The sequence below is a fragment of the Solea solea genome, chromosome 15, assembly GCF_958295425.1.
Source record: "Solea solea chromosome 15, fSolSol10.1, whole genome shotgun sequence".
Classification (NCBI taxonomy): domain Eukaryota; kingdom Metazoa; phylum Chordata; class Actinopteri; order Pleuronectiformes; family Soleidae; genus Solea; species Solea solea.
In genome coordinates, this window is record NC_081148.1 from 6,932,306 (window position 1) to 6,954,602 (window position 22,297).

General features: G+C 41.5%; 1 protein-coding gene across 6 annotated transcripts in view; it reads left to right on the forward strand.

Annotated features, from left to right (window-relative positions):
* The window catches only part of ehbp1 (EH domain binding protein 1), a 137,067-nt gene that overhangs the window by 16,280 nt on the left and 98,490 nt on the right, over positions 1-22,297 (forward strand). For all 6 annotated transcript variants that reach the window (XM_058651055.1, XM_058651060.1, XM_058651059.1 and 3 more), the window contains exons 3-5: positions 127-184; positions 274-369; positions 3,767-3,820. In XM_058651055.1, coding sequence (XP_058507038.1) covers positions 127-184; positions 274-369; positions 3,767-3,820 — 208 coding nt within the window. The remainder of the gene's footprint in view (positions 1-126; positions 185-273; positions 370-3,766; positions 3,821-22,297) is intronic.

Genomic DNA, 22,297 nt, shown 5'->3' on the forward strand with positions numbered 1-22,297 from the left:
AAATGCAGGCATTTAGCTACAAGCTTTGATCAGTTGGACTGACAGATGATGTGAATAATGATGTGCTGGCTGGACTGATGTATAACTCATTTCTTATTCATCTTTTCTTTGTGCCTTTTCACTCAGGCAACCTGACAAACTGGTGGTGGTTTGGACACGCAGAAGTCGGCGGAAATCCTCCAAGGTTTGAAATAAAATAAAAATTTTAAAAGGTTTCTCACTTGCACATCTTTCTTTTTCTTTTAAACTTCTCATCTTTTGTCCCTCATGCAGTCCCATGGTTGGCAGCCTGGTATCAAAAATCCCTACAGAGGTGTGGTGGTGTGGCCTGTACCAGAAAATGTTGAGATCACCGTCACTCTTTTTAAGGTAAGCAGCAGCTGTTAAACTAGCGCCGACACAAGCGTCGCCCTGTTTGAGGTGGACAAGGGTTGTTTTGACAACACAAGTGTATTTATGACGTTCAACGGCAGTGACACTATCACATAAAGTAATGGCAGGAAAGTCCTGTTTCACCCCATTTTTAAAAAAATTAAAAAAGGGTATGCTGCTTTAAAAAAAAAAAAGCAGCATACATGTTTTTAAAAAGAGTAACGTTATATATTTTTTTGAGTAGTGACTTAACATTAACTAAAATGCATAGAACGTACCTGTACAAACCTAACCTAAGGAAACCTACCATTTCATTTTGGTTGCCTTTTAATGACATCATCCATGTTAAAAATATTCAGTCCTACTATATGCCAGTGTCTGTCTGATTTTAGTCGGACTAAGACAAACATTTGGTTTTCTTAATGTGATGTAAACACGTTAGTCCGACTGAAATTGAGCTAGTCTTAGTCGGACTAACATACCTGGAAAATGCAATTCATAGTCCGATTACTCCTGCATGTATATGCTTAGTTGGACTGGAGTTGGACTTGGCGTTCTACACCTCCCCGGTCTTTGACCCCGGAAGTACAAGGAGATGATGTATAAACTGCATTACTGTTGCCGGAAATCATACGGTGGTGGTAGTGTCTTTCTTCGGATAACACAGCAACCACAAGAGCTGTTGACGTAAAGGTCAACAGGAAACGGATTCAATATGCACTTGTACTTATAAACAACTTATAGAGAGATACAGCGCCACCTATGGAGGCGGAGTCTGACGTACAAGGCCAATAAATCGATTTTCTCATCCGCTTGTATATTCAAATTGTCTGATTGCCTGTCTTAGTCTGACTACGGCTTTAGTCTGATTAACCTGTGCATGTAAATGTACTGATTGTCATTTGCTGCATGTTCTGCTGGAGAATCTCTCGCTGTAAGTGCAAACACACAGGGGGAACCAAACAATAACAGACAACACTTCCCAACATTATCAAACGAGGTCTTATGTTATTATTTTGATTGAGAGGCACCTGGTGACAGAAATGACATACAGTGTATTTAAGCATGTATGCCTTATAAAAGGTGGATAAGCAAATGAGTAGTTATTTTTTTGCCTACATTTTTTTGTTGGTCTTTAAAATGCTTTTGAACAACTATTCATGGGCTTTATGGTAATGTGAGGCCAGTTCCACTGACTGACTTTTTACTTTGTTTTAACTGATAATCAAACATATATACTGTACATGCATATAGTACTCTGCCTGTAAACAGCATACATGTGGAGACAGTATCTGTCCCTGTGCCTAGCTTATTTAAACATGCTGGGCCTTTGTGCTGACAGGCCAGCTCACAGCTCAGTGTCCTGTTACCTCAAAGTCTCAATGTCTGAACCAGAGCTCCTGCTGCAAATGGCTGCATACCTGCCTCTGTTTGTAGAGGTAAACTATGGTAGCTTTTCACATTTCAGTCAGACATGTGTAATTTAAATCATTCACTAAATAAAAACCACAGAGACAAATTTAGACCTAACCTATTGAAGTTTTTGTAAACAAAATATGTCAAAAATAACAAATATCCGTGGCTCGGTTTTCGAGCCCTTTACGTGTTTCGCTACACTTACAGTATACAGTGTGAGTCTTTTTATTCTGGGCCCACATCCACTTCCTGTCCCAGAGGAAGTAATAAAGCTGTTTTTGTTATGAGACACAGAATGAATCCACTGACTCTCAACACACTCACTGCCGTTGAATTCAGACATGAACCGAATACCATTGCATGTGCTATCGGTGAGCTGGTTCTCTTGGTAAAAGGAGTTAAGATCATGTTAAATGTATCTAACGAGGAGATAAACTGTCATCAGCATATTATGTTGTTCCAGCTACAGTGTTAGCTTTCTTACTTACTGTAAGTAGCAAGAGAAACAGGCCTACATCTGGATACCTGACCAATATTTGTATATGGAATTAAAATGTAAGTGAAAATGGCTCTTAAGACATCACAATTTATTTTGTTTTGTATGACAGAAAACATGTGCAACAAACCAGGGGAATGGGTTTTACAATACATGACCACTAACCAGACAGGGAAGCTCTCAAGTTTGTTTGCATAAGATAGTAACAAAAACTGCACATACTATTGAACCTTGAACTCAAATGCAACCGTTTTTTAAAATCTGTCTCAACCTTTTGTGAAAGAACATTAATAAACTGTGGGGAAATCCCTTCAGTATTAAAGTTAATATCAAATAACTTCAGAAATATTTCTTCATCCTTGTCTAAATATGTTAAATCTCTTTTTAACCAATGTCTTATAATTCAGATATTTTAGCAGTTGACTATGCAGCAGTGATTTAAAGATACTTGGATTCCCTGTCTGGCCTGAAGCGCTGCAGTAAAAACAGATGTGCTCAGCAATATTGCAGCCTGTACTTGAGTCAGATTCTCAGCAGCAGACAGCCTCAGCTGAACTGTGAGGACAGTAAGAAGATTGTGCTTATACTACTCATTCTGTGTTAGACTATAGAGTGGACACTTAGTACTGGCTGATCCTTTGTGAAACACCTGGCCTGTGAAGGTTTATATAATGGATCTGTAAAAAACTGCGGAAGAGAAAAAAAAGATGAGAAAAAAAAAAAAAAAAAAAACATTTTCTCAGATGACATTGCTGTTTGTGTATAAAAACATACGTTACACACATTATCTCAAGGCACTATACATGGTTAAGCAGAGAAAAGAGAAGAAACCCAACACTTCACACAATGAATGAGCAAGCACTTAAGGAGAAATCTCTGGTAGAGCCAGACTCAAAGATAAGCAGCATCTGCCTCGCCTGGTAGGGGTGAAATGAAAAATTGGGGACAGAGAGGCGGGGGACAATAAACAAAAAGCAGATGTATAAAAGGTTGATGAAAGGTGCATGAGACAAAGTAGTAAAAAAACACAATTATTTGTGTTTGTGTTTGTTTGTGCTCACATGGGTGTGGTGTGTCAGACTGCTGCAGGAATATCGATTTGCTTGGATTTGTCACAAGAGCAGTGTCAGACAGAAGCCATCGGTACACACACATACATATACACACACACACACACTTGGACTCGGTGTTGATTTTATTGATGAATCATTTAGGCCGTAAAAGGCAACAGCAAATGCAAACACCACGGATAACAGAAATACCAATGACACATGACAACAGATCAAAGTTGAATTTACTGGCAGGGCACAACTAATCAGTGTGGTGATGAAAAATGCAGTAAAAATTGCCTTTCATCTTTTCTAATGACAAATCAGTGACTTGATTGTTTGTTTCATTCAACAGTGTCATGTGATGTTGTCACTCTGCTCTGTTACATACATGTCTGCGTACTGAAGCGTTTCTTTTGTTCCGGCTTTGCAGGATCCACATGCAGAGGAGTTTGAAGACAAAGAGTGGACATTTGTCATTGAAAATGTGAGTTTTTACCTCCCTCTGTCCACATCCGTCTGCCTTGCTCATGCACTGACACTGTCCGTCTCACTGTGTGTCTGTTTCTGCATAATTCAAAGCCATAGACGAGTAGAATGTATGTCTTTCATTTTCATGAATCATACAGTGACATTTATATTGAGTGGAATAAAACAAGACAGAGAAAAACAATTGAGGTAACTCCTCTTTACATAACATGGGTGAGTTCTGCCACCTTGTGGCCAGTGTCTGCTATTACATGCTTCTCTCACAAGAACAACTACATTTCAGCAGTACAACATTAATTCTCTTAACTTTTCCATATTTGCCTCAGACAGAAAAAAGCAATGTTAGATTAATTATGAGAAGAAAACATGATCTTTTTGTTTCTGACAAAAAAAAACAGGGATGGTTGAGAAGCAAGAGGAATGGCTGAAGCAGTGCAGAGAGTGCAGGAGGAATTTAGTGAGAGAAGAGAGGGGTGGAAATTCTTTCAACATGTTTGAGCAGTCTGCCAGGAAACTAGAAACTTTTTGTGCTCTTTACGTTCCACACTTGTGATGGTTTACTCCCCACGTAATGCACACATGTGGAACAAGTGAGGCATTGAGACTTAAACTTTAGCATTTTTATTGTTTTAGCTTTGAGAGGAATATAGTATACAAAGTTATTCAGAACCTCAGGACTGATGCTTTCTCTGGCAGCACTATAATAGCCATGCTAGCATTTCCTAAACTCTTTTCTTTTCCCGTGTGCTGTCATATACAGTATAGTACGGACGTGGACAAATTTGTTTGTATCCAGTCACAAAATACAAGAACCCGCTGATCCCGTCATTGTTTCTTCCATGTTTAACACAAATCGGCCTTTGGTTTTAGTTTTTGATTCAACTGAATATTTTAAATAATAAAACAGGTGGAAATTCAACGGTCAAAAATGACATTACCCTTAACTTGACCTCTGTCCCTCTCAAAGAGACACCTGCATCTGCCAACAAGTAGTTTAGCCCACTCTTCCTGAACTCTTCCTGGGCTGTCTCAGGTTGGAATGGTACTGTCTCCTCACTCTAGACTTTAAGATAATCGTTTCAGAATAGTTCAATGTTCTTGGGTGTTTTGGGTCATCATCTTTTTTGGCTGACCCCTCACCTGTGACTGAGACTGTTTCTGACACTGGGCAGTTCTTTTCCCTCCAGGATGCCTTGATAGCCTTGAGATCAAAATGATTGTGCTCCAAAACATAACCAAGCCCTCTCTGTGTTTCACAGAAGGTGTGGCGTTCGTTACTGTGAGAGCTTCATTTTTCTGTCCATGAACATGGAGGTGATGTGACAATGCCACAAAGCTCATTTTGTGTGTCCAAATAATCCAAATTATTAGAAATTGTTTGAATGATAGTAGAGCCCTCCTTCTTTAATAGAGCCCATGGAGTGCAGCTTGAACGTCTTTAGATGTTTTCCTTGGCTCTTTGTCTACAAGCTATTTGATTAATCAAGAAAATAATCAGCAGATTCATTTATTATGAGAATAATTGTTACCTTATCTTGTGTTTTATATTCACATGAACAGGGAGTTACTGGAGATGGTTTTATAGCCTTTACCTTTTACATGGCTGTCTATAATTTTCTCTATCCTTTGTTTTTTCTGGTCTTTGTTTATTGTGCTACACACAGTCATATCAAACTACGGTGGCAAGTTTTCTTCCTTTTAAAAAGGCTGAATGTCTGAATTAAATAACTAATGACATCGGATGCTAATTAAGATGAAACAATTATTTTGAAACTTTTTTTTTCTTACCAACAAATCTGTCCAGGCTATTTCAGATACATTTAGCAACTAAATCACTACTTTTTACAGTTTTATTAATGTGCTCGGTCACATAGAAAAGGCATGCACGTATACATGAGACAGCTGCTTTTAGTTACTTTTCAGGAAGAATGCCAACATCTGTGTAAGCACATAATCTGTACTCACATAATTCATACAGACATGATCACTCTCTCCGTGTTTCTCATTTTGTTAGGGTAGTTTAAGGTCTAATTTAAGCCCCAGGGTGTTAAAATGTTACGAACATGTCATGCCAGCCTTCTAGGAAGTACAGGTCTTTACAAGTGCAAGCATAAAAACCCCCCAAGATGATGCCAACATTTCGGCGTCCTCGCGGAATATTTTTTTTTTGCTGTCATTGATTTTACTAAGTGCTTAATAAACAAATCACTCATGTGTGTGATTTGGGATGATTGAACAAAGGGAGCACCATTAGTAATCAACAGGTACAAACCTCTGATGCTCCTTCAAGAATGTTGATTGAAGGAAAACAAGAAGTGACTGAGAGCTTTGACTCTGTCACTTTCTGTACATCTCAAGCTCAAAGGAGCTACACCAGAGACTGCTCAACATTTTTTGTCTTTGATTGGAAGCTGAGAAGACAAGCAGGTCAGCCGGTGATCTCTGGCCAGAGCGTGGGAGAGAGCGAAAAGGCAGCAAGAAAGAGAGAGAAACAGACAAGTTTGCGGGTTTGCCTGTGTCTCTGCATACCTGACTAATGACAGAGAGATCAAAGCAGGACTGGAGAGCACAGAAAAAGCCAAGGAAAAGGGGAAGGGTGGAGAGGGAGAAAGCAATGTTATCGAGGGAGGAAAAGTGAAAAGTGCGACTTTATTGGAATTTATACTTTTTGTTTATTTAGAAGGAACTTGTTATATGTTTTGTCACTGCCTTTTAAAGCTTATAAATTTATAAACATCTAAGCAAAATCATAAGAAGCTGGAAACAACATAAAAACGTTATTTCACTTTCATCGGAATTGTTTTAAGTTTACTCTTCATTTGACCAAGTGGGGAAAAAAATGGGTGAAACCGCCCTTTAATGTTAATATTAATATGAATATGAAGTGCTGTGCTGTGCCTGTTAAATAACTTATCACATATCATGTATATATCATGTATATATCATTATATCATGTATATATCAGACTCTGTATTTATTGGCAGGTACATCTATACAGACAATGACATTGACTTGGTGTTTGGTGCATTTAAATAGAATCAAATTAAAAAAAGAAAAACCTAAGGTATAAGAAGATGTATACGCAGACACAAAATATGTACATAAGGTGCATAAGGATTTTTTTTAAAATACGGTTTGTGTTAATAACATGAATATAATGGAGTGATCATACTCCGCTTTATATGGAGTGCATATTACTAGGTGTTTAATAATAAGATAAAATTGCCAAGTTATGCTTTTATGTCATACCTAAAAGTCCAATGTAGCTCTCAATTAGAGTCCATCATTTGTCTTTTGAACGGAGCAGATGAGCAGGAATAAAGGAACCAAAGTGACCACAAGAGGGCAGTCTAACCCAAGAGCTGCGTTAACCCCCTGTCTGATAGTTGCTACTTAATTTGATGGATCACCCACTTATGTCAGCTTTGTGTTTGACTGAGTATCTGTCAGTTGGGAAGACGAGCATGTGTTGATGTATGAGGCAGAAGATGTAACATTAAATGTTCGTTTGTGTCTGATCATATATGAACTCTGCATGTGTGTGAGCAGGGAGCTCACATCCCCCCCCACCCTCCACCCTCCACCCTCCACCCTTCAGGTATCTGAGCTAATATGAGTCAGGGGAGCTGAATGAATGTGGTAGTGAGTGCTGCTCGCAGAAGAAGAGGAGAGGTGAGCTCTCCTGACCCTTCATCAGACGGCAGAGGAGAAAAGGGAAGAATACACCATTGTGCCAGAGCGCTGGAGATGATGAAATTCAAGATCCCTGCGCTGAGGCTTCGTCTTAATCTGGGGGCCCAACCTCGCACTAGGTTAATCCCTCCCCGTCGAATTACTGGCCCTGGATAGATTGTATTTTGTCATTGAAAATGGCAGTGTCAAACACTACCTTTTCTCTCCTCTATTTGTTCGTCTGCCAAGGCAAATCGCATAATCAAAAGATGGCGAGAGAAAGGGGGAGAGGGGAGTGAGAGCGAAGAAGGGAAAGTGACAGAGAGAGGGAGAGGTGGCAGGCTGAAAATGGCTACACAGTAATATCTCTGAATTGCATGCTACCCTTGCCTTTCACCCTGTTTCAAATAGGTGCGCATTATCAAAAAGGTGAGCAAATTGAGAGTCAAAAGATTGCGTGGCTGTATTTGAAGGCTTTGTGCTTACAGGTTCTTTAGTGTGTGTGTGTGTGTGTGTGTTTAAATGTGTGTATTGTACAGTGTGTCTGTGTTTGCATATCAACCAAAGCTGGAGATGGTAGACCAACTTCCCTCATCTCCAAAGCTTTGTGGGAGGATTTAAATAACACACACCCGTACACACAGCAGCACTGTTGTATTTAAAGTGAGAAGCTCTTATGCCTGAATACATTGAATTTACTGTGATACACACTCAAAACTCACCCTGTCACTTCCCCCTCCTCCCTCCATTTCTTTCCCTCCAACTTATACTTCACCTATTTTCCTCTCGCCTTATATCAGTGTCACTCAGCAAAAAAAAAGAGGGATTTTTTCGACCAAATCACTGCTCACACTGTCTGACAGCCTGTCTGCTGCATGTGCCATCCCATCGATTTTGCCACTTTAAGTACCGGTGATTTATTTTTATTTTTTTTACCTGCTACTTTAAATACTTTAAGCTGGGTGAGCTGCATAAAGGTAAAATGACATATCGCACTAAAAAATTAAAAAAACACATAATAGATAATCTTTTCTTGGCTTCTACTGAAAGGTAATATTTTGATATTCAAAGGAAGAGTGTGTGTGTGTGTGTGTGTGTGTGTGTGTGTGTGTGTGTGTGTGTGTGTGTGTGTTTGCAGACAAATCTGACACGTCTTTCACTAACTGAAGTGTTTTTAACTTGGCCGCTGATGATGTTTTTGCCACTCTTTCATCCGTGTTGTTTCTGCTGTTTTTTTTTTTCTTCCTCTTTCTCGATCTCTGTTCCGTCTCTTCCTCTCTTTCCGTCGTCCCCCCCCCCCCCCCCCCCCCCGAGATGATGTCCTCTCTATTGTGGACCAGATCCAACTCCATTAAGGCCATTTCCACACCACATACCTCCCTCTTGGGCACAGTCATAGAGTCACACAATGTCACTGACTGACACACACACACTGACACCACTCACATTTATACAGCCTGACCTGCCTCTATCATCTTTATACACACACACACACACACACACACACACACACACACACACACACACCTCTCCGTATTGTACCCATAGCCACGGTGTGTACACGCCTCCTCCCCTCTCTGTCTAGAACACATTACGTAGGCCAGTGGCTTGTGAGCGCTGACTGGGCCTCGGGGAAAAAAAACACAATTATTTCAGCCCTCGGCTATTCACGCAAAGGTGACAAAAGCTGGTATGAAGTATGAAATCCCAAAAGTTTCCCCCCGTGCCGAGGCCGACAAATTGGGATTAATTTGCGCTCGTGTGCACGCGTGTCTCCAAAGTTTTCACCTTTGCTCATTTCCCATTTCTTCAATAAATTGGAGAAACTCAAAAGGCGTCATTTCTTGTGACGGGAAGAAGTGTGTCTGCTCAAGTTGATTGTGTGCTTATAGTTCTAAATTTAAGTATGAATAAATAAAAAGAAGTGTACGTAAAATTAAATGTATAGCTATAAAATTATCATTTCATTTTATCATAATTTGCTTAAACTGATGTGTGTGTGTGTGTCGGTGCAGGAAGGTGGGAGGCCTCCTAGAATAGGATCACACATTCTCACATGCTTTTCAAATTAATTTAATCTAATTAATCGCCCTGAGGAGAGGCAACAGATGCTGGTGATTACCCACCATGCCTGGACCCCTCCCAATGTGGGCACATTCACACAGCCTCAAACACATGGTAAGTGTGCACTGTAAGCATACACACATATTACAACATGAGATGCTGCCATTTTCTGCCAGGAAACCGCGAACATGCACTTCCTTTTGTGTCACTATCTCAGTGTGTGTCCATAGTTTTGTATGATTTGTCTTTGTGTGAAACTGTCTGGGGAGACGTGTGTGTGTGTAGGTGGCAGTGGAGGCCGGGTGGTCCCTCCTGTCGCCCTAATAGGCTTTAGTGGCCCCTAATCCACACCACACCACCCTGTCACATGGCTGGTCTGCTGACTTACTGCTTCCACCACCATGAGGTGTGTGTGTGTGTGTGTGTCACTGTGTCTCTGTGCAGGTGTCACATTTTTGCGTGTCTGAGCGTGTGTGAGTGGTGTCAATTTGTCCAGAGTATTTGTTTGCGTGCATTTGTGACACAGTGTGTCTTGTGAACATCTGTGTTTACTGTTTAGTAACAAGAAAATTGTGTTTTTTGAAGACAAAAAGGTTAATTGTGCAAACATACAGTTAAAATACTCAAATACATATTTCACACGCTGCTTCTCTTTTTGAACATGTGCCCATTCTGCTCTGTGTAGCCTTGGCTCGCGCCATATCTTCTATCTTGGCGAGTGTGTTTTTGCTTACATGCATACATGCATGCCTGTTCATTAATTTAACTGATTAAACTGTTGCCCCTGATGATTTAAGGCTTTGCTTCTGTGCTTATGTCATCTTTTTCTTAATCTATATGTGTGTGTGTGTGTGCGTGAGTGATTAAAGTTAATATCGTTTTTTTTTTTTTTTTTCCAGTTTCACTTTTCAATGCCTCTTCCCTCTCTAGTCTCTCGTCCTCATGTGCTTCTATGCTGCAGTGCACACTGTGTCTCTTTGCAGTGTGCGTATGTGTGTGTATGCTACGTGCGTACAGTTTTGTATGTTGTTCATTAGTCTGTGTGCATCATGTCTTTATGTTTGCAAGTGTGACTTTGTATTTGTGTGTACTGCGAACAAGTGTGTCTTATCCCACTGGTCCAGGTTGTGACCTCGGCTTTCATCTCCTTAGTCTGAGGCTCCTGCTGCCCGCTGCGCTCTGTTCCCAGCCAACAACACAGCAGATGTCACCAGACACTGCAGCACACACACACACACACACACACACACACACACACACACACACGTACACCATTTCATACACTGTGTCTTTCTTTCATATACACATGCAGACTCATTGTGTGTGTACAAATACTGTACATCATCTAATCTCACACACACATACACACACTCACACACATAAACAGACGTATAGAGATACATGTCCAACACATACACACACACTGTACATGCAGAGTTTGTTTGGCCACATACAGTGTGACGTTTGACCCCCAAAATAAAACCCATGTCACCTGGGACACGTCCTTCTTTCCACATGGATGGGCTTTATTCTGTGAAGGACCTTTTCCTTCATCAACACTGACCTTGTCTGGACCAGAAGGCCCCCTGGGGACCAAAATCTGGTCCTAAAGAGGCAGAACCTAATTTTTGAGGAACTGGTTAAATTAAAAGCTAAGATTTGAATTGTGGTTAGGCATTAGGAGGTTATTACTTTGTTTCGGTTGTCTAAATGAATAGAAAATACAGTGTGCTAAAATGAATAGCCATGCAAAACTGTTGTGTGTTTGTGTATACAGCACACACATATGTTTATACAGTATATAAATGTAGTTTATGTTACTGTTTTCATACTTCTTTTTACTGTCGGATAGTCATGGTGGTTGACGCTGTTTGTACTCAGTGGTCAGTTCTTTTGTGTAGCTTCCCAAACAGGACAAATACCATTAATGCACTTTGCCATACCAGGTATATTTTATGCAAGGGAAGGATTAATACACGATATTATTGTGCAATGAGGACCATGGTGGATTTCTTTTAAGATAAACCTGAATGGTGAAAATTGTTAGTATTTCACATCAGTGAATACTAGAGCTGCACCTAATTATTTAACAGATTAATCTGTTCATATTGATCCATTCATCAATTTACTCGGTTTTTTTTTTACCAGAAAATGTTCACGTTGAAGTAGCTGAGAGCTTGTTTTAATTATTTTTTTAAAAAGCATTCAAACTCAATACCTCAAATAATCCTTGCAGCCCCTACTGCCAACACTCAGTCCTTTAATGTTCCACAGGGAGGGGCCTACATCTTCCCACAACCGGAAGAATTGTAATAAATTTCTCTTTTCACCTTCAAAAATAATCTAATCTCTGTCTGGTGTGCTGCAAAAACAATGTTTGTTTTGAGAATTAAAGCATATTTTCACTTTTAGAGCAATCATATTGTGGATCACAGTTTTGGTCATGACAGTCTTGATATGAAATTGTCTGCTGCCTATTTTGTAAACAGACTTTACAATCCCACATCATTCCACTTGGTGGACTTGGTGTCATTTTCTTATTGGATACCAACACAGGTTAGAAAACAGACATACATTTCAGTTTAAGTCTCATGATGTAGAATATTTACATCTGCTTGCTCACTGTGTACAGCCTGATGTTGTGTCTGTTCATAGAACAGTCAGTGGCACCACTCTCTGTCACAGCGTCCTGTCCCCAACCTGACCCAGAAGAGACGCACTCACTCACACACCCAAGCTGCTGGAACAAACACACATTTCACCTGCAAACACAACTCTGTTAGAAGCGGTGAGATGACAATGTGTTCTTGTGTGTTATAATCTCACGCTCTAAAATATAGTTTAGTTGCTGATTAAGTGCAGCCGCAGTTACAGAACATGCATAACAATTGTATACGTATTTATCAACGGTTTCTTCTTTCTATGTCTCAGAGTTACAGTATTAGTTCCTACTATGGCTCTACGTTATTGGCTGCCACGCCCTCTGTTATCAGTCATCTCTGAGGTCGTCCTCTAGCACATCCCGGCGACACGTGGTGTCACCTGCCCTTCTCCTCAGTCGCCTCTAATCTGACTTCTCTGTCCTCTTCCTCCACTCCCCTTGTTTTCAGCACGATGTGTTTCATGGCGATGATGGGTGGCCAGGCACTCGGGGTGCGACGTGAGGCAGGACTGGACAAAGACAGTTATTATCAGTCATTATCTCCATCTCTCGGTTATTTTTTTTTTTGTCTGTGCGACTTAAGATGGCTGCTCGCGATGGAGACAGGCCTGTGTGGCCCGCAAAAACAGAGGCCCGTCAAATCCCTCTGTTTATCCACAAGCTTGACCTGATGGGCCTGCGTGGGCTGGTCGCCTTTTTTTGGTAGATACATGTTTGGGTGGTGGCGGTGGTCATAGAAGATTTGTGTCCATGCATGGCGGCACATGTGATGAACTTAGATTAAACTCATGTTTAAGGTGACTCGTTTGGGATTATCTCTTAAAGATAAGATATCACAATGAGGACAAGTGTGTGTGTGTTTGTGTACGAGCATTTTTAGGGTGGGAACACTCACTCACACACGCCCACATAGTTTCTGGTGAACTTAGGCGAATGTTCTGCTACGTGGCAATGAATAGGGTCTACTGATGTGCTCTGATGCCAGTGCTAAGCCAGCCACTGACAGTTAGACTGATCCACAAACATGTCTCTGTCTATGTTTGGGATATAAATCTGGTCACCAATGGGTGTTGAGGAGATGGTAGCAAAGGACACATTCCTCACCGTGAGAGTGGTGTGCATATCAGATGAGTCACTGACCTTAACGATTTAGTCAAAAGAATGTATTAAAGACAATAGCTTTGCAGTTTTTTGCGCAGGTGGCCTTCGAGTTATGTAAGGGATCAAATTGGCACAAATTCAAATTGGCACATAATCCATTTAAACTAATTTGATCACCACCAACGGAGCATTGCTCAGGTTCGATGCCATATAGTACCAGTACCTCCTCAGTTCAGAAGTATAGTGGAGGATATACAGCAGTAGCATAGACATAGAACACTGTAAATGAAATGGTATTTGCTTGTTTTTGGCTTTCCTGAGTCACTTTTAAAGCAGCTACAGACTAAATGGCTCATCCTTGATTCACTTATTAAAGATATCAGAGCAAACGGTTTGTGTTTTTTAGTTAAATGTTTGTGTAAATGTGCATAAACAGAATTAACATCAGCAGAATTAGGGAATTCTATTGTTATTTCATGGAAAAGGAATTTGAAAGAACAAGCACTCACCCATGCACACACGCGCACACACACACACGCACACGCTCATACTCAGGCACACCAGCTCCTTATCCAATCCCTCCACTAATTCCCCCTTGGTAGAAGGTGTTCATTGTTTCTCTTTCATTCTAATCTCTCCCTCTCCTTTTTTAAAATCCATATTAGATTCTCTTTTAGTTGGCCACAATCAGAGGCACTGAAGCAGAGCATCACCCTGCTAATGCTCTTTGTCTCCCCAGATTTGTCACTTAGCATGGAGAGTACACCTTTGTCATGGAGCAGGGTGGGAGAGAGGCAGACTCTCACTTGGGGCAATTGTTTCTTGTCACAGGCCATCTTAACCCGACCCCCCCCCCTCCCCCTCCCCTTAAGCAAATCAGCTTTGCTCTGGATTAGGGCCCTATCATAGCTTTGTCAGATCTCTGCAGTCTGCCTTAAATGGCTAAAACAAACAGATCCTTAAAGTGAGAATTAAGTGGATATCCAGATTGAAAAAAAATCAACAACAAAAATAACCTAAAACTGTTGAGCTTATTTGCTTCTTTTATCTGGTGGTGATGCTAAAACCCGACCGTGGTCCATAATGTGATGGCATGTTTGGTATTTGGTGATTCTAAAACGGAAAATATCACTCCGCTGATTGTTGCCCTCCACTGACCACCCAAATCTTAGTCAAGTCAGTAATACTGGTTTGCAGAGGAATGTTTAAGGCTGCACTAAAGCATAAGACATACACAAACACGAGTGCCAACTACTAACAGATGTCAGGATCTCTTTCTCTGCCACTTAGTTCCTGCAAGAAACATTGTCTGCTGTTGTCACCCTTGCCTACAAGACCACCACACTCCAGACTGTTTTCATACTTCAAGAACCTCTCGAAAACCCATCTCTTCAAGCACCTCAACTCCTGACACCTCTAACACATAATACGATACCACTATACAGAGAAACACAGGGAGACTTGTGTGGAACTGATCGGCTTAATCTGTATTTTGTGAACTCATTTGGCAAAAGCTTAAATTCCATCCATTCATCCATCCATTGTCTTCTGCTTCATCCTCCACATGAGCATCGCAGGGCTGCTGGTGCCAATCCCAGCTGACATAGGGCGAAAGGCGGGGGACCCACTGGACGGGTCGTCAGTACATCGCAGGGCCAACTTATAGAGACAAGCGACCATTCCCTCACACCTACAGTCAGTTTAGAGTGTCCAATCTGCGTGTTTTTGGACATGTGGGAAGAAAGCCATGCACACACAGGGGAGAACACGCAAACTCCACACAGAAAGGCCCAGACCAGGACGCAAACCACACAGGCACAGTGCACGCACGTGCGTCACCGTGTGGCACATTGTCAGTGATAAGATAATCTTTTCTAGTGCTGTTGTTGCTGCTCTGTGACTGAAAGACAGTGTTGCTCTTTACTTGTAGATGCCAAAGGTCATCTTCCTGCTTGCAATATAGACTAATTGAGCCAAATGTTGCTGGCAAAATATCAGTTCTGCTGTGTTGGCAAAGTTTTTTTTTGGGTGATGTGTGTTTCTGTGGTGTATAAAATATGGTGAAAGCTTATAAGAGCACACAAACACACCTCACCCCCCTCTTCATTTATCTCAATTGGGTCAAACTTGATACACATACACATAGATGTACACTCGCATACTGCACCGTGGTGAATCTGGCCTCCTGCTATCTGAGCTCTCGCACAGGGAGTAATCAATCCCAGATAGAGAAGCAGAGGGTATTGGCTCAGTGGTTGTGAGTGTGTGGTGATGTTATTGGCCATTTTAGGCCTTAATGATGTCCAGAGATGGTGAAATGGGGGAAAAGCGATGAGCAGACACTTCATAGACCAGAAATGAACTCTAGCTATATAATCCTGCAGGCATATCTCTCTCTCTCTCTCCCTGTTTCCCCTTCCCTCCCTCTTCTTTTCTGGTTTCTTTTTCCATTACCTCCCCTTATTTTTCTCCATCTTTTTCCCTTCTCAACTTCTCTTTGTATCAGTATCTTTGCCATCCACCTCTCTGTCTTTCATTTCTGTCTTCTCCATCCTTCTCTCTTTCCACTCTCTCTCCTGACCACCCCCTTCTTCCCTAACCCCCATCATGTCCCTTTCTCTTTCTCCAGTAGAAGTGCAGAGCAAGGGCTTTTGCTGGCTGGTAATTTATTTTCCCATTAGCCCCCTCTCTGAAGTGCATGCTCTGGGTCTGAGTGTGTGTGGGGGGCACTGAGGGCCACCCAAAAGAAAGATCCAGAGAGTTGAAGAGAGGAGGGCACCCTGGACACGCTGATAAGACGACAGAGAGGAAGGCGGAGCGGGAGGGACAGAAATGAAGGGAGAGAGAGCGAGAGAGAGAGAGACATGAGATACTGTGCTTGGTGTCCATCTAAGCATTTTTCACTGGTTATGAGTTAGGATTCAGGTTAATTAGAAAAGCTGATTGAAAATGGCAGATATCAGTGGGAATGTTTTCATGTTAAATGATTAGCCTGTTAATCAATTAACAGGAAATTGACAATTGTGACGAATGAATTCACTTATTAAGAAAGAGATGTCAAACGTCATCCAGATTCTTAATAAGGAGTATATGCAACTTTCCTCACTTTTATACAACTTTAAAATAAGTCTTTTGTTTTTTGGACTGATGGTCCAAATGAACCAATTTAAAGACACCACCTTTTATGCAAATGGCCTTTTTGAGATTTCATTAATGAAACAATCACTCTGCAGCACCAACATTCATTTCCTCCGTGTAGCTTAGATTTTACCCTGACAAGGTTTGGTAATGTGAAATATGGCATCAGAAGTTCTATGTTTGTTTCTTCATTCATTCTTTCATTCATTCATTCATTCATTCATTCATTCATTCATTGTCGCCTGCTTAATCCTCCACATGAGGGATTGCAGGGAGCTGGAGCCAATCCCACCCTGGACAGGTCACCAGTCCGTCGCAAGGCCAACCCACAGAAAACCCTCGCACACACACAAGGAGAACATGCAAACTTCACACAGAAAAGCCCTCGGTTTAACCAAGATTTGAACCTGCAGCCTTCTTGTTGTGAGGCAACAGTGCCAGCCACTATGCCATCTGTGTGTTCATTTAAAACTCTGACCACATAAATGTGATTGCAGTTTTACTGTACATTAATGTCACTTAATGTCAACAGTGACCTTACTGGGAAGGTCAGGGAAGTCAGTTGATGTGTGTGTGTGTGTGTGTCTGGTTTGGGGAACTGCTCTTCAGTCTGCTGACTTCTGCTTGGGCTGTTTGGAATAGAGATGATAGCTTTTAGAGGCTTCACTAATGCCGTTGAACCTTTGAAATTTTTGCAATTATCCAGTTTAAGTGTGTGTGCGTGTGTGTGTGTGTGTGTGTGTGTGTGTGTGTGTGTGTGTGTTTTGCTGTGTGTTGCAAGCTCGCAATAGGTTACTCCCAAATTAAACGCTTCTGCTCTCCCAGTTCGGATTAAGGCTTTTTAAGGGCTGCTTGGTTTGTGACTCTCCTTCTTTCATCTGTTGCCATCAGAGGCAGCCCAGCATTAAAGGCATTCCTCTCTACCCTCTCTGTCTTCCCACTGCTCTCAAGCCCTAAACCCATCTCTCTCTTCTCTTTACACACACACACACACGCACACTCACACACTCTCACACACACACACACACACACACACGTTTTGTTCATTTTATTTGAAGATTTATTTTTCTTTCCCTGCAAAAATGTTTGAGAAATGCATGTTTCAACTGAAAATTTGATAATTGACAGATCTTCTTTTTCCTCCAATAAGTTGCGCCATCTGAACTTTTTTGATCAAAGAAGAGAAACATTTCAAACTGTTTTTTAAGTGGCCTTTTCCATAAGTATGTCAGAGTTCAGTCTCGGCTCCAAAATGGCTACTCTACCTGCAACTAGTACTGTTAGTCTCTGTTAAGAACTACAAGGAGTCCATAAAAACCCACTGAAACGAGTTTGAAACAAGTTGTTCACAGTTTACATGCAACTGTGTACAATTCATTTATCCCCTCATGGTTCTAGTCCTATTCCAGGCAGTCTGATCCACAAGGTGGTTTTAGTGAAGCGAAATCCTGTGGTCCCCCCTTTTCCTGTGTGTGTCGCTATGTGTGTGTCCGTGTGACAATATGCATGAAAGCTATTTGCACAGTGCATTTCTATTATTAAGACCATTGTAATTGTAATTCACATAACTGCGGTGATAGTATTGCATGCCTTTTTATGTCCATTGTTGCCTTTAAAATATACACACACAGCTTGGGGAAAAAAAATAAATCCTCACCTATAATAGCAGATGAATAAATTGGTCTTAATCTGTTAGTGTGTATGTGTGTGTGTGTGTGTATAACACCTATAGTCCAGTATTCATAGGTGGTAGGTAAAAAGGCCTGTCTTATCAGTTATCAGGGGAGTCCAAATTGACACACAGGAATCGCTCCATTGTGTGTGGATTCAAAGAGAGATGTGAGCACACTGGATGTCTCCATTTCCAGTAACTGTGACCTTGAGGCGAGAGGAATATCACTGTGTGTGTGTGTGTGTGTGTGTGTGTGTGTGTCCCATCACAACCTTCCAATCTGCTGACTGCTGAATTCAACCACAGACAGCTGATTTTGGGTGTGCGGGTGGAGGGGAGGTAGGATAATCGGGGCTACCTCAGGGTTATTCTATAGCTTAAATTGAGTTTGGCTTTTATTTTTTTTTCTTGCAAATACAAATGACAAAGGCCCGTGTCCCGTTTTGTGTGGACTTGAATATGTAAAGCCTCTGTGTCTGGATTATCCTCTATGAGGAAGTGGTTTTGTTTCACGTAGATTTTCCCTATATTTAAAGCTGCGGTAGGCAACATATTTTTGATCAATTATTCCATAATAATCCTTCTGCATGATGCAAATTAGGTGATTTGATAAAATAAGCGATGTTGATCAATCGCAGGACACTTCATAAGAAGAGGGCACTCCTATTGACTATTCTACTAAGCAAGCACATGTGTCATCTGAGGAAAGGTCGTGTGCCTCGGCTGGAGGAGACTCGGACAAGAAATGTAGTAAAATGTGTATTATATGGATGAGGCTCAGCAATCAGCTGTTGTTGTGGCGGTGTGACTACTGCATCTTTAATAATGACTTTTGAGTCGTACCATGCTGTGCCGTTACAGTGTAAGTGACCATCACTTGCAGCAAAGTCATGCTGTGATCTTTCTCAACAACCCTCTGAACGTCACCCCACTCACTCTCTTCACTGGATACAACATGAACATTGCAGTCAGTAGTCAAAATGTTAGTAGTTTGTTGGTAGATATCTAAGAACGTAGACAGTCAATAACAAACACTAACTATGCTTGTTAAAATTAGAAACCAACTGACTGGTGACCTGTTTTAAAAAGCCATTAGCTGATTGATGTGTGTGTGTGTGTGTGTCTCAGACCAGGGCCTATACAAAGAATCCAGGTTCTTTTTGCACTCAGTCTAATTAATCCATCTCACAGTGACAAAAGGATTCCCTCCCCTTCTTCCTCTTGCCTGTCCCATTGGCATTTTGGGGCAGAGGGATTCAGCAGGACCCCCGGGCACCCCTCTTGCCTTGACCCCTGCCCCCCCACCAGGGGAGCATCTGTGGATCGATCCTGGGCCAGCTGGCACCAGGGGAGAGGGGCAGGACTGGTACTCTATATGCACACTCCTCTCTAACACAAAGATGACATAAAGATGTTCATCATAATTAACAATGAAAATTAGCGGTGCTTTTATTTTGAAGTAATTTTCAATGTGTTTTGTTATATGTGGCCTGTGTGTGTACAGACTTGTATTTGCTACTTCTTTACAACCTTTGCTGGCATAAACACTGACCTTGTCAGGACCAGTAGTCCTCATGGAGACCAAAACTGGGTCAGAGTAAGGCAGAACCTAATTTCTGAGGAACTGGTTAAGTTTGGGGCTAAGATGTGAATTATGGTTAGGTTTAGGTTACGAATTATGTTTTATTTAGGCTCTTCACATGAATGGAAGTCAGTATTTGAGTTTTAACTGATTCCATTTGTCATTCACTCCATGGCAAAGCCAACATAGAGATGAACAACCCTACACTCTCACGTTCACAACTATGTGCAATTTAGAGTGTCCAATACATGCCCTGTTCCGACCCGGGTTTTTTGCTGCAAGGCCACTGTGTGCCCTTAACTGATGATTTTTCACGGGTAAAGTGCAGTTTTGCAGAGATGCAGCTAGGAGGTAGCATTTGCCATCACCCCTCCTTCCTCCCTTGGCATCCCTGTCTCTCTCTCTCTCTCCCACTGTGCCCCCTACACACACACACACACACAGGTATTTAGTTATTCTCAGGGCTCAGAGAAAATTGATAGTCCTATTCTCTGTGTAATAAATTAAACTTGTGTATTGTCCTTTCTTTTTTTTAATACATTGTCACAACCTCCCAGTCACGCTAATCCTGACATCCCACCACTACCACCACCTTCTCTCTCTCACACACACACACACACACACACACACACACACACACACACACACACACACACACACACACACACACACACACACATTGATTGACAAGTAGCATCCGGGGAAATAGAGCAGATTTCCATTGTTTGCTGCCCCAACTCAAATCTGTGGAAATGGTTATTCCATTCTTTCATCGAGGTATTTGCATATCCTTAAGTATTTCCTATTTTTCAGAACCCTAACCCTCCCCTCTCTCATCCCTATCCTCCTTTTTGCTAAATCCCCTCTTCGTAAGTGTTTGGGTGTATTTGGCAAATTCATTCATAAAGTATCTACATGCGCTATTAGCCTGGTATAATAGCTGGAGTGTAATCTGCAGAGAGATAAGAGGTGGAGAGGGAGAATTCTTTTCCTTGTGATGGGCTGAGGAGAAGGGCTTGGTGGTTGAATGTCGTGATGATTCGTCATTATGTTCCCCAGCTGAAGTGACAAGGTTCAGATGTCGGCTGGAAATGTCAAGTGGCCTTGCTCGTCGGTTGGTCGGTTGGTTTCTATTGGAAAGAAGACACAAAGACAGATGGAGGATGGAGTTTTAGATAGAGATGTACAGTGGGATCTCGACAGGAGATGAACAAATTGAAAGGCAGGATGGAAACAGAAGTATAAAGGTTGTAGAAGCAGATGGAGACAAACTGGGTCGGTCTTTAGTGGTCCGTCATTCTAATATACCGCCTTAGTTCTTCAGTTGTTGAGTTGAGCTTGGGATGTCATGTGACATAGTTTGTTTACACCACCACGTTGGCAGGAAAAGCCTCTGTAGTGCTGTAAGAGTTCACTGTGCACTTTAACTCCACAGATTAAGCAATATATCACAGAACTTAACAGACCTAACAGATCTTATTCCCCTGAGTCCTTTTCACCAGTATAGACAGCCAGGGCAGACATTATTCCTCACCTACAGTGTTCCTGTTGTTGTTTCTTCCTGACTGTTATGTATCCTGGGGCACAACAGCTATCCACTGCCTTCACTTTTGATGATTATAACCGCAAAAGAGAGGAAGTGGCCTGTCACATTGTCTGGTATATACGCTGCAGGTTATATACATGATATGTCTGTTGATTTGAGCAGCACAGCTTCCTTCCAAAATGGCATTGTTTTGGTTCCGGGTGTTGCATGTGGTCAGCTAGGGCTGATTTTGTGGTATTAAAATGTCATGGTATCAAAACCACTAACATTTTCTGTCATAATTAGGGCTGTCCCAGGAAAGTATTTTACACCACGATCAATTAAAGGCTTGTACAGGAAGCTCTTTGTGAAATATGTGACATTTTTGATTAGTAGTTTATAGCAATACAAAAAATAATATTAGCAATTACTGATATGCTACTAATGTGAGCACATTTTCCTGCCAGGAGCCTTGATGTTAAAGGTTGCGTCAGATTATAGCTTTTTGTTTGGTAGTGAGACACTGTACCATCAAAACATATTGATTAGTAACCAATGCCAAAGAATTATCATATGCACTGATGCTATTACTATGACTGATCCATATAGTGTCCAGTTTCCTGTTTGGAGCTTACATAGTTTCTTACAATATTACCAATAGCTTTTGCACTGATAGGAAGTGTGTGTGTGTGTGTGTTTGTGAGAGTGTGTGTTTGTGTGTGTGTGCGTGCATGAATACCCTGCGGTCCTCAGCGATAAGGCTGAGATTGAGTTTTCCCCACTGAGCCAAAGCCTCTGAGGTGTGTGTGTGTGTGTGTGTCTGTGTCAGGAAACGGGCAATGTAAAGAGCTTGTATCGCTTTATCTACGGCAGACGCCAGAGCGTATGTGTATTCTGTATGTATATGTGCTCTTAAACTGGTGTTGTGTGAAAGAGAGCTAGCTGCTCCGCTTTGTTCAGCGGTGTGCGCATGAGAGGATGAAACCTCAGGGCTCGATTCACAGCTAAGACAAGAAGAAGGAATTTTTTGGTGGTATAATAACGCTCGGGTGTGTATAC